The sequence below is a fragment of the Staurois parvus genome, unplaced genomic scaffold, assembly GCF_062004578.1.
Source record: "Staurois parvus isolate SC_StPar_1 unplaced genomic scaffold, SC_StPar_1.0 ptg000671l, whole genome shotgun sequence".
Classification (NCBI taxonomy): Eukaryota; Metazoa; Chordata; class Amphibia; order Anura; family Ranidae; genus Staurois; species Staurois parvus.
Genome location: NW_028318467.1, coordinates 3,815,313 through 3,827,421, shown reverse-complemented (window position 1 = coordinate 3,827,421; position 12,109 = coordinate 3,815,313). Strand labels below are relative to the sequence as shown.

General features: G+C 45.9%; 2 protein-coding genes across 2 annotated transcripts in view; one reads left to right on the top strand and one right to left on the bottom strand.

Annotated features, from left to right (window-relative positions):
• The window catches only part of SRPRA (SRP receptor subunit alpha), a 34,145-nt gene extending 26,004 nt beyond the window's left edge, over positions 1 to 8,141 (bottom strand). The window contains exons 1-3 of the mRNA XM_089652113.1: positions 7,942 to 8,141; positions 5,371 to 5,454; positions 2,096 to 2,259 (exon numbers count right to left, since the gene is read on the bottom strand). Coding sequence (XP_089508239.1) covers positions 2,096 to 2,259; positions 5,371 to 5,454; positions 7,942 to 8,058 — 365 coding nt within the window. The 5' untranslated portion in view covers positions 8,059 to 8,141. The remainder of the gene's footprint in view (positions 1 to 2,095; positions 2,260 to 5,370; positions 5,455 to 7,941) is intronic.
• Positions 8,142 to 8,362: 221 nt separating this feature from the next.
• The window catches only part of FOXRED1 (FAD dependent oxidoreductase domain containing 1), a 35,745-nt gene continuing 31,998 nt past the window's right edge, over positions 8,363 to 12,109 (top strand). The window contains exons 1-2 of the mRNA XM_089652112.1: positions 8,363 to 8,543; positions 11,811 to 12,037. Of these exons, the coding sequence (XP_089508238.1) occupies positions 8,408 to 8,543; positions 11,811 to 12,037 (363 nt within the window). The 5' untranslated portion in view covers positions 8,363 to 8,407. The remainder of the gene's footprint in view (positions 8,544 to 11,810; positions 12,038 to 12,109) is intronic.

The window sequence follows — 12,109 nt, the reverse complement described above, 5'->3', positions numbered from 1 at the left end:
AGGAAAAATCAGAACATGATTTGTAAACTGCCATCACTCCCTCATTTTCAAGCCCACCTACACATATCTTATATCAAAACATTCAGCTATCCCTGCTGTCACTAAGCCATAGTCCTGATAGCTTTCACAATATGACCATTTGTTTGCAACTCACGCCGCCTATTGACTTTCATTGAAACTTCACTCACAGCCACCTGAAATTTTAAGGGACATTTTTAAACTGCGACTGTGCCTTCATTTTTAATATTTCAGAGATATACTATACATCAAAATGTAGGTCTGTTTCTTGTGATTCTTGCAATATCAAGCTCTTTGCAGTAGCATTTATACTTTTACAAGTGTTTGAAGATGGCAATCGCTAGTGAAGTTGGCAAGTTGGAGCAGTGTGTTTAGAAAAGCCTGTCAGCTTCCTGACTGAGTGAGTTGCTATAACAACCTAACATGACTCACAGGCAGCCGAGTCACCAAGTTGAAATGCATTTCTCACTCTATCAGGCCTGCTTACATTTCATCAATCACTTGGTTAGATTTGGATGCAAGAACACTTCACACAATTTCCCCCGAAATTGTAGATTTTCTAGTTAAATAAATACTATCCTACAGGGCACTTTCACCCCTTCCTGACCAGGTTAATTTTCAGCTGTTGCACTTTGAATGACAATTGCGCAGTCATGCAACACTGTACCCATATGAAATTTTTATCATTTGAGACAGATAGAGCTTTCTTTTGTTGGTATTTAATCATCTCTGGTTTTTTTATTTTTTGCTAAACAAACCAAAAACTGAAACTGTTTGAAAATAAAAAAGTTTTTTTCTTAGTTTCTGTTATAAAATGTTGTAAATAAGTGATTTTTCTCCTTCACTGATGTGCGCTAATGAGGCTGCAGTGATAGGCACCGATAGGCTGCAGTGATGGGCACTGATGAGAAGGCACTGGTAGGTGGCACTGATGGGCAATGACAGGCAACAATGATGGGCACTGAAAGGCAGCACTGTCTGGCACTGAAAGGCAGCTTAGATGGGACTGATATGTGGCATTGATGTGCACTGGTAGGTGGCATTGACGGGCACTGACCAGTGGCACTGATGGGGCTACACGGATCATCAGGGCACACTGATTATCAGTGCCCTGATGATCAGTGTACATGTCCCCTCGGCTCTGCTCTCCTCTCAAGCTGTCAGCGTAACAGCTCATGAGGAGAGAAATGCTGATAAACTAGCATTTCCTTATTTACATGCGATCAGCTATGATTGGACATAGCTGATCACATGACAGAGCTGACGTCTTCGGCTCTTTCCGTTGATCGGTGAGCCGCTGTGTCCCAGGGACACAGAGCACCACTGACTGCAGCACTGTGCGCCCCTGGGGGCGTGCACACGTAGTTAGAGTGGCAGGATGCCCTATGACATCCTCCCAGAACGTGACAACCGCCTTGCGCCCATCATTTCCTTATATGGCGGGCGGGAGGGAGGCGGTTGAAGTAACAGCACCGTAATGCAAAAAATGGCCTGTTCAGGAAGGGGGGTAAATCCTCTGGAGGGCAAGTGGTTAAAGATAAAAACAGAGATTAACCAGGGTGGTTATTCTGAAAATAAGTATACAGAAAATAAAACATGATTTAGTATAAACACACACAGATAGAACTACAAAAATACCCAGTGCTAATACAGCAGTTGAGGGGAGGCAAGTGCTTGGGGAAAAAGGTTTAATGCAATCAGTGAATCAATTATTATTATTATTAGGGCAGCACAGTGGCTAAATGGTTAGCACTTCCGCCTGGCAGTACTAGGGTCGTTGGTTCAAATCCCAGCCACGGCACCACCTGTCTGGGGTTTGCATGTTCTCCCTGTGCCTGCGTGGGTTTCCTCTGGATACTCCGGTTTCCTCCCACACTCCAAAGACATGCTGCTAGGTGAATTGGCTCCTGTCTAAATTGCCCCTAGTATGTATGAATGTAAGTTAGGGACCTTAGATTGTACGCCCCTTGAGGGTTAGGGACTGATGTGAATGTACAATATATATGTAAAGTGCTGTGTAAATTGACGGCGCTATATAAGTACCTGAAATAAATAAATAAATTATAATTGTACTCACTTGAGAAGGAAGCTGAAGTCATCTTCAAAATCAAAGGAGCCATTCAGTAGCCCTAGAGCCCCGTTCTGCTGTATTTGATTACGATATTTATCCCGAAACTCTTTGTGGACGTCATCTATTAACTTGTCTACATAGGTCAGGGTTAAAATCTTCTGGTACCCCACCTGCAGGGACATGAACAATACAAAAGTGTATATTTACAAATCAGTGAATAGGACTTTCACCAAAGATTCCCTGGTGGAGAATCAATCACAATCATTTAAAGTGGAACTAAAGTCTCAATACTTACTTGTCCAGTGGTCCTGTGCCGGTCTTTGAGCCTCTTCATTGGCCGGTGTGCGATGACATCACTCCTGCACATGCACAGAAGAGCATCATCCCAGCACTGTAAGCGGAGCTGTGCATACGCAGCCCAGGCTACAGTGCTGGTGGAGATGGTGAGCAGGCAAGTAGGGGATTTTATTACAGAAACGACAGTGCATGTCTCTTCTGCCATAAAAGCCTGCCTGTTCTCTGTTTTTTACAGCAGGACTTCAGTTCCGCTTTAAAACATGCGATCCTGGAAGATTCTCCTGCAGAGAAGGTTTGCTCAATGTCATATGCACTGCTTTATAAACATGCCCCAAAGAGTGATGACTTCCAACACAACACTTCCGAGATGAACTAAAGGGCAGAACCCGTCCAAGACCCCTGAAGAGTCGCTGCTGTGGGGTGTATGTGTACACACATACAATAGAAGGTCTGTTTTTGTCAGTTAAAGTAATGCAGCACCGTAATGCAAAAAATGGCCTGGTCAGGAAGGGGGGCAAATCCTCAGGAGGGCAAGTTGTTAAAGACAAAAACAAAGCCAGAGTGGATATTAAAATAAATTAAAACATTTTTATTTTTATCAAATTTATATTAATAAAATGCTTTTGGAGTACAGATTTATCTAAAGATAGTTTTCTATTTAAGACACATTAATAATTTAGTTTATTCAGCATGAAATGGATCTTAGTTATGTAACATGAGGCGGTATATTCTGCAATATTTACAATTTTTGGTAAACTCATTCAATGACTCCAAACTCTGCAAGTGGAGATAACATGCACTGCATTGATGCATTCACACAATTTCACAGTCACCATGAGAAAAAAAATATGAAATAAAAGAATGAGTCGTTTTCCAACTATGTGTGATTAACCTAAAATCAGTTCTGATATCGGTTTTACTAACCTGACAAATTATTATTCTACAAAGGAAACCTTCATTTTATTTGCAAATATTAAATATTCTAACTACCAGCAAGAACGAGTCGGATTCCTTACAGTTAAAGAACACCTGTCATTTTAGATCCATCATGGCAGCGCCTATTAGCAGGCATCCACTCACCTGCTGCTGCCACGTCCCTCACCTTGTTGTGTCCCTGCCGCATCACCAGACGTCCCATTAAAGTGAATGACACTGTCTGTGAGTCAACAGCGGGTCAGAGGAGGAGCCACTGTGAGACAGAGATGACAGCTGCTCTTAAAAAATTAAGATTTAAATCGAGCCTTTTCACTAGTGATTTAAATCAACTTGATTTTAATCAAATCCACCCTGCCATTTTACTTTAAACTGATCAGCAGTGGTCATTTTGATTAGCTCAGAATGAAAAGAGCTTTCCTGGAGCATTTCAGCCCCTTGTAGTGCAACTAAAGCAAACCATCAACTATGGGTGGCAAGGCACTGTCAAAAGATCTCCGGGATACAGCTTTGGAGAAGCACAAGTCAGGAGATGGCTAAAAAAAAAAAAAAGTCATGGTTTTTATCAATATTAAGTATTATCAGTATTAAGAAGTGGAAGGTATTTGGTACAACACAGACCCTCCCTGGATCAGGATGTCTCTCCAAACAGGATGAAAGAGCTAGGAGGAAACTGGTCAGGAGGGGCTACCAAGAGGCCTAAAGCAACTCTGAAGCAGTTGCAGGAATTATGACAGAGTGGTCATTGTGTGTAATAATATCACAAAATCTCCAATGTGGCTTGTATAGGAGGGATGCAAAAAAAAAAAAAAAAAAAAAGCCACTCCTCCAGAATGGCCACATGCAGTCACCATTGAACTTTGCCAAAACACACCTTGAAGAGTCTGAGGCTGCATGGAAAAAGGTGTTCTGGTCAGATGAGACTAAAACTGAATGATTTGGCCTCAACAGTAAAAGATGTCTGGTGGAAATCCAATACAGCTCACCATCCAAATACCACCATTCCTACAGTAAAGCATGAAGGTGGTAATGTCCTGTTATGGGGGGTTTCTCTGCAGCCAGGACTGGAGCACTTGTCAGGATAGAAGGGAAAATGGACGGGGCAAAATACCATCAAATTCTTGAGGAAAATCTTCTGCCCCCCTCCAAAAAGTTGTCAATGGGAACAAGGTTTACCTTCCAACATGACAATGACAAAAAGCAGAAATGACCACATGGTGGTTGGAGAAAAAGGCGAATGACCTAGTCAGAGCCCAGACTTAAACCCCATTGAAAATCTGTGGAATGACTTGAAGACTGCAGGCCACAAACCGTCATCATCAAATGTAACTGAACTTGAGCAGTTCTGCAAAGAAGAGCGGGCAAATACTGCCAAGTCTAGATGTGCAAAGTTAGCAGACATATCCCAACCGACTACAGGCTGTAATTAAAGCAAAAAGCGGTTCAACAAATTACTGACACAAGGGGGTGATCCTTTTTCTAACTCAGTGAGTCTGTTTTTGAATTTTTAAAACATTTTTCTGACATGTTGATATCTTTCACTTGGATGTTATAGGTTGCACTGAGTAAATACAGCTGAATAAAACAAAAAACATGTCTGTCTTCATTTCAGGCTGCAAAGCAACAAAATGTGATTATTTTAAAAGGGGGTGATTCTTTTCTATACCCACTGTGAATGTGTAAAAATATTCTATAAATAACAAACAAAACAAATTTAAATATTAATAGTTAAAATAGAAAAAAAAAAAAAAAAAAAAATCAGCGGGAAAATAATAGCTGGAGAAGGAGATGAAGGAGTTAAATACAGCTAATTAGAGTAAACTAAGGGTTAATAAGTGGTTAAACAGAGGAAAAAAAAAACAAAAAAAACTTGTCAGGTTGCTTTAAAGGATAAGTTCACCTTTTAGTAAAAAAATTGTAAATGCACATTTTTTTGCAGGTAAAAAAAAAAAAATGTGCATTTATTATTTTTTGTTGCAGGAGCCTGGAAAGCAGGTATTCCTATCCCTTCCAGGTGTGATGTCACAGGAACGTCATTATGAGGATCTTACCACAAACACCAGCTCAAACTGATTATCCAGCTTGTACTTGAGGGTGAGGGAGTCATGGGTGAAGGAGGTGTTCCCGCCTCGCTCCTGAAATACAAAGAATGACAGGTGAGTGTGTGTGGTGTCACACCCAGGAGACATCAGCTGGACCCATCAGTCCACAAAAAATGCATCTACTGTCACTCCAGTCCAGGCATGTCACATCTGCAGAGTCTTACTTGGTGTGACACCCAGTAATGAAATCATCAACAGGACATTCTACAATCCATGCGGGTGGGGGGGGGGGGGTGATGTGTTCATCTCCCACCAGGGGCACAGCTAACCCCACCCCTCAGTAGTAGCACAAGGCATTCCCCTCCACCTTTCCATGGGGGCACAGCTCTCCCCTCCCTCCTCCCCTCCTTTGGTAGCACATCTCTCCCCTCCCCCACAAGCAGGGGCACACAGCTCTCCCCCCCCCAGCAGGAACACAGCTCTTCCCTCCCTGAGGGCACACTGCATTGGTGGCTAAGCTCTCCCCTTCTCCAGTAGGCAGAGTGCTCTACCACCCCCCCCCCAGTAGTGGCACACTGCTCTCTCCCCCCTCCATGGGGGCACAGTTCTTCTCTCATTCTCTTTTGTTTGCACAGCTCTCCCCTTCCTCCAGTGGGCACACAGCTCTCCCCTCCTCCAGTGGGCACACAGCTCTGCTCTCACCCTCAGCAGGGGCACACTGCTCTCCCCTGCTCCAGTGGGCACGCAGCTCTCTCCACCTCCAGCGGGCACGCAGCTCTCCCCACCTCCAGCGGGCACGCAGCTCTCCCCTTCCTCCAGCGGGCACGCAGCTCTCCCCTTCCTCCAGCGGGCACGCAGCTCTCCCCTTCCTCCAGCGGGCACGCAGCTCTCCCCTTCCTCCAGCGGGCACGCAGCTCTCCCCACCTCCAGCGGGCACACTGCTCTCCCCACCTCCAGCGGGCACACTGCTCTCCCCACCTCCAGCGGGCACACAGCTCTCCCCACCTCCAGCGGGCACACAGCTCTCCCCACCTCCAGCGGGCACGCTGCTCTCCCCACCTCCAGCGGGCACGCTGCTCTCCCCTTCCTCCAGCGGGCACGCTGCTCTCCCCTTCCTCCAGTGGGCACGCTGCTCTCCCCTTCCTCCAGTGGGCACGCTGCTCTCCCCTTCCTCCAGCGGGCACGCTGCTCTCCCCTCAGCAGGGGCACACTGCTCTCCCCTTCCTCCAGTGGGCACACTGCTCTCCCCTTCCTCCAGTGGGCACACAGCTCTCCCCTTCCTCCAGTGGGCACACAGCTCTGCTCTCCCCTCCTCCAGTGGGCACACAGCTCTCCTCTCCCCCTCAGTGGGGGTACACTGCTCTCCCCTCCTCCAGTGGGCACACAGCTCTCCTCTCCCCCTCAGTGGGGGCACACTGCTCTCCCCTTCCTCCAGCGGGCACGCTGCTCTCCCCTTCCTCCAGCGGGCACGCTGCTCTCCCCTTCCTCCAGCGGGCACGCTGCTCTCCCCTTCCTCCAGCGGGCACGCTGCTCTCCCTTCCTCCAGCGGGCACACAGCTCTCCCCTCCTCTAGCGGGCACGCTGCTCTCCCCTTCCTCCAGCGGGCACGCTGCTCTCCCCTTCCTCCAGCGGGCACGCTGCTCTCCCCTTCCTCCAGCGGGCACGCTGCTCTCCCCTTCCTCCAGCGGGCACGCTGCTCTCCCCTTCCTCCAGCGGGCACGCTGCTCTCCCTTCCTCCAGCGGGCACACAGCTCTCCCCTCCTCTAGCGGGCACGCTGCTCTCCCCTTCCTCCAGCGGGCACGCTGCTCTCCCCTTCCTCCAGCGGGCACGCTGCTCTCCCCTTCCTCCAGCGGGCACGCTGCTCTCCCCTCAGCAGGAGCACACTGCTCTGCTCTCCCCTCCTCCAGTGGGCACACAGCTCTCCTCTCCCCCTCAGTGGGGGCACACTGCTCTCCCCTCCTCCAGTGGGCACACAGCTCTCCTCTCCCCCTCAGTGGGGGCACACTGCTCTCCCCTTCCTCCAGTGGGCACACTGCTCTCCCCACCTCCAGCAGGCACACAGCTCTCCCCTTCCTCCAGCGGGCACGCTGCTCTCCCCTTCCGCCAGCGGGCACGCTGCTCTCCCCTTCCGCCAGCGGGCACGCTGCTCTCCCCTTCCGCCAGCGGGCACGCTGCTCTCCCCTTCCTCCAGCGGGCACGCTGCTCTCCCCTTCCTCCAGCAGGCACGCTGCTCTCCCCTTCCTCAAGTGGGCACACAGCTCTCCCTTCAGCAGGGGCACACTGCTCTGCTCTCCCCTCCTCCAGTGGGCACACAGCTCTCCTCTCCCCCTCAGTGGGGGCACACTGCTCTCCCCTTCCTCCAGTGGGCACGCAGCTCTCCCCTCCTCCAGTGGGCACACTGCTCTGCTCTCCTCCTCAGCAGGGGCACACTGCTCTCCCCTCCTCCAGTGGGCACACAGCTCTCCCCTTCCTCCAGTGGGCACACAGCTCTCCCCTCCCTCTCAGCGGGGGCACACTGCTCTTCCCTCCCCCTCAGCGGGGGCACACAGCTCTCCCCTCCCCCAGTAGTGGACAGCCACCTGTAGGATGACAGAGCGAATCAGAGCATTGACAGGCCCGGTGAAGGATCCTTTCACCCCCTGGAAGCACCAGAGCACGATGCCGCCTTTACTGAAGATAGTGAAGAAGTCCAACATGTTGTCCACACAGAACACACCGACACCAGCCGAGACACGTCAGAGAACCAATGCCAACCGTCACTTCCGTCTGTGCCAGGGGGAGGCACAATGACTTCCGGCCCCGGCCATCTTTGTACACCTGTCTCTGAACTCTTCAGCATTGCTCCGCCTCCGCTAGAAGATTTGTCTCCGCTTCTGCGGCCATTTTCCCTGAGACCACCCCTACAATATCTTTCTCCATGGGCTTCATACAAATGGCCAATCCTGGAGAACATTGGAGACACTTCTACCAGCTTGGGCGGGGACATGTCACTAGGTGATGACATCATGTGAAAGTCCTGTATTCCCTTGTACAGAGCTCAGACAGATGAGAGCTATGGGTGTGTGGAGGAGAGCATGGCTCCTGTGCAAGGGGAGCCCTCACCATGGGGCCCTTGTATGGACACACAGGGGGCTGAGGACAGGTGCTGCTCTGCTGAGGGGCCGGGAGGACCCCCCCAACTGTGAGTGACACCTCTTATTATTATATCAGGTTATTGATGCTGAGTGCACCTCAAATCTGGATTTGTTTTTACTAGAAAATTACTTAGAACCCCCAAACATTATATATTTGTAAGCAGAGGCCCCAGAGAATAAAATGGCGGGTTTTGCAATTTTATGTCACATAGTTTATGCTTAGCGGTTTTTCAAATGCAATTTTTTTTTTCATTCACTTTTACCACTTGCCCTCCAGATGATGCCCCCCTCCTGACCAGGCCATTTTTTGCGATACAGCGCTGCGTTACTTTAACCGACAATTGCGCGGTCATGCAACGCTGTACATAAATGAAATTTGTCAGTTTTTTGCCCACAAATTGAGTTTTCTTTCAGTGGTATTTGATCACCTGTGCGGTTTTTGTTTTTTAATTTGTTGTGCTATAAACAATAAAAAGACTGACAATTTAAAAAAAAAAATATATATATATATATATATATATATATATATATATGTTTTTTTTTGTTGTTTTTTTTTGTTTTTTTTTTGCTATAAAACATATCCAATAAAAAAAATCTAATTTCTTCATAAATTTAGGCCAAAATTTATTCTGCTAAAAAAAAAAAATCCCAATACGTGTAAATTAACTGAGTTACGTGAAAATTATAGCATTTACAAATGGTGGTATTATACTGGGATTTTATTTTTTTTTTACTAGTAATGGCGACAATCAGCGACTTATAGCGGGACTGCGGCGGGCATTCTGACACTGGGGGGAACTGACTGTCACTGACATCCCCATTGACACTAATACAGTGATCAGTGCTAGTTTGCACCGCTGCACGGGTGTGCGCAATTTTAAGGCGTGACATGTTTGGTATCTATTTACTCAGAGTAACATCATCTTTTATACTTAACCAAAAATTGGGTTTAGTACTGCATTGTTTTTTTTTTTCATTAAAAATGTTATCCCAAAAAATTGTGTTTGAAAAACTGCTGCGCACATACTGTGTTGCATAAAAAATTTTCAAAACCTACCAATTTATACTCTAGTGCCTCTGCTTTAAAAAAAAAAAAATACAGTAAACACACATACTGTAGCTTATGTTCGATTTCAGTGATTGGGGCTCGATCCATTGTAATGTACGTTGACCTTTTCCCAAACACATTGGATGTTTTATTACACAGTGACAAGGTCTAAGGTGAAAATCCACCTGGCAAATGTACAGTCTCCCGAGCTTCATTAATAATCAAAATGTGGTATAAAAATAGATTCAGATGCTTTGTAAGGATTTAATGATTACCATTTGGTGTCTCCGAGAACAGCAAGGCTTGCATTTGTTCAACCTTGTTAATGAGCCAATAATTTATATCAGGTTAATGTCATTTTAAAATCTTTTCAGTCTTATAAAATCTGCAGCTTTCATTAAAAATATCCCGTGGTGATCCTGCCACAAAGTCCTTCTTCAGGCACTTCCTGTTATAGGGTGGCAACATTCTGTCTTTGTCTTTCACGCGGGCTCCTGAGTTGTCACACTCTCAAACGGGCTTTAGATGGAGATCACACATGGCCATTTCAACACACACACTATACAGGCACAGTCCGCTGTTGTGACCATCAGGAAACGTGCCCTGAGAAAGGCCATGCAGCCATCAGTGGAGTGCATGTAGGTAGGAAATGGCTGCAAAGGGACTGCAGGAAATCAGCCGCACTGAGATGTAACAAAGGTTACAAGTATGTCACTTAACAAAAAAAGCTGTTAATGATACACAGTACAGATGAAATGACATTGCAAGACTTTACATCTACTTTAATAGTTAACTGATTGACCTTACCTATTGCCTGGAGATGCTCTGGAAACTAAAGGCAAAGCTTGTTTTTTCCATTTTTGTTAGAGAAAGGGAGCATTATAACTCCTGTCAAGTTTTTTTTTTTTTTTTTCTTTCTGCCATCTGTCTCCTATTGGGGCTATTTCCTTCCACTTCCTGTTCCATTCTCAAAACATGAAGTAAAAGATAATCCCTCCAAAGTGAGGGAATCCCTGGTTGTCACCAGGGCCACCAGAAGTAGTGTCCCTGTTTGAAGATTTCTGCTCTTTTCCTGTTCTGGTGACAACTCAAAATGTGAGATTTTCTTTCATTCTCCGTGATAATATAAAACAGGACTAACGGGGGCACAGACAGAAGTAAGATTTGACAGGTATTCTTGTGCACTAGATAACCGACACACGATGTATGTTCTATTTCTACTTTGACATGTTATTTAGAATGTTACCTATTCTACTTATGTTCCACTTGTATATGACCGCTGTTGACTGCTGTTTATAGTTGTGATTCTGTTTTTTACTATAAAGCGGTTGAAATTGTACTTTGTACAGTAAAAATTATTGAAAGGAAAACTTGACAGGTATTCTAGTCCCTTTCCACTCTGCCCAAAACTAAAAAAAAAAAAAAAAAGGTTTTGCCTCTAGTTGTACTTTAATCTCCAGCACAGGTTCTGGTGCCAAATCTCCCTGATGATTTGATCTCTTCCTATCAGGCAGGGTACACATTTTATGTCTTTGTGTACAATTTAAAGTGGACCTGAACTCAAGAAGTGAAGATTTATTTTATAGGTAACCTCTAAAAATGTTAACTGTGTATAAGGAGTATCCTGAAAGCTCTACCTTTTTTTGCTTGAATTCTTCCTGAAAAATATCCGCACACGTCCTGTGTCTTGAGCCTCATTAGCAGTGTGGGATCATTTAAGGCACTGCTAGTCTCACCAGATTTGGAGAGAGGTTTGGTGATATCTCTACTCTGTACTGACCACTGTTCTCCTTGCTGGAGAGGAAGCTGCACCTAAGTATTGGCAGTGCAGGGATCTCCCTGTATCTGCTTTACATATTTTTTGGATTTTCTTTTCTTCCTCCACTTATCCTGCTGCTTGGAAATTCCACCAGTAGTCATCACATCACCAGTCATTGGGGAGGAGAAGGGGTGGAGGAATAGGTACCTCTGACATGAGGAAGCAAAGCCCTGCTTTTCTACCAAGATGGCCCCATCCATAGCCATGGAAAGGCAGTAATCGAGTGGCTAGTCATTTACCCTTTTGCCTGCTTTTATTTTAACACAGCTTCTATAGTACAGGTCCTCTTTAATGTTATTATATCCCTTTTTTGTCCTCACCATACGCAGTACAAGATATTAACATTGTGAGAATCAATATTAATATTAAAGTTGATAGATCTCATTCATGAAATGCATTCAGTACGTCAAATGGCTTACTCATTCTTATTTTGCTTCCTTCTCATAGATCCATCCCTGACGCAGGAATTTGATAAATTCCAGAAAAAGCTTTTAGTATCTTTGCCCAAAAGCAAATGGAGCCCTTTAAAGTCTACAAAACACCTTCCCCCGGAACATTCAGACCTAGTCATCGTTGGGGGAGGAGTGATGGCCTGGTCAATTGCCTTCTGGCTAAAGCTGTTGCAGGATCAAACCAGCACCTACAGCATCGTGGTGGTAGAGAGGGACCCTACGGTATATGTGATATGCTGTTCTCCCACATCTTTCTATATCTTTAACTATACATATATATAAAATAATCTGATT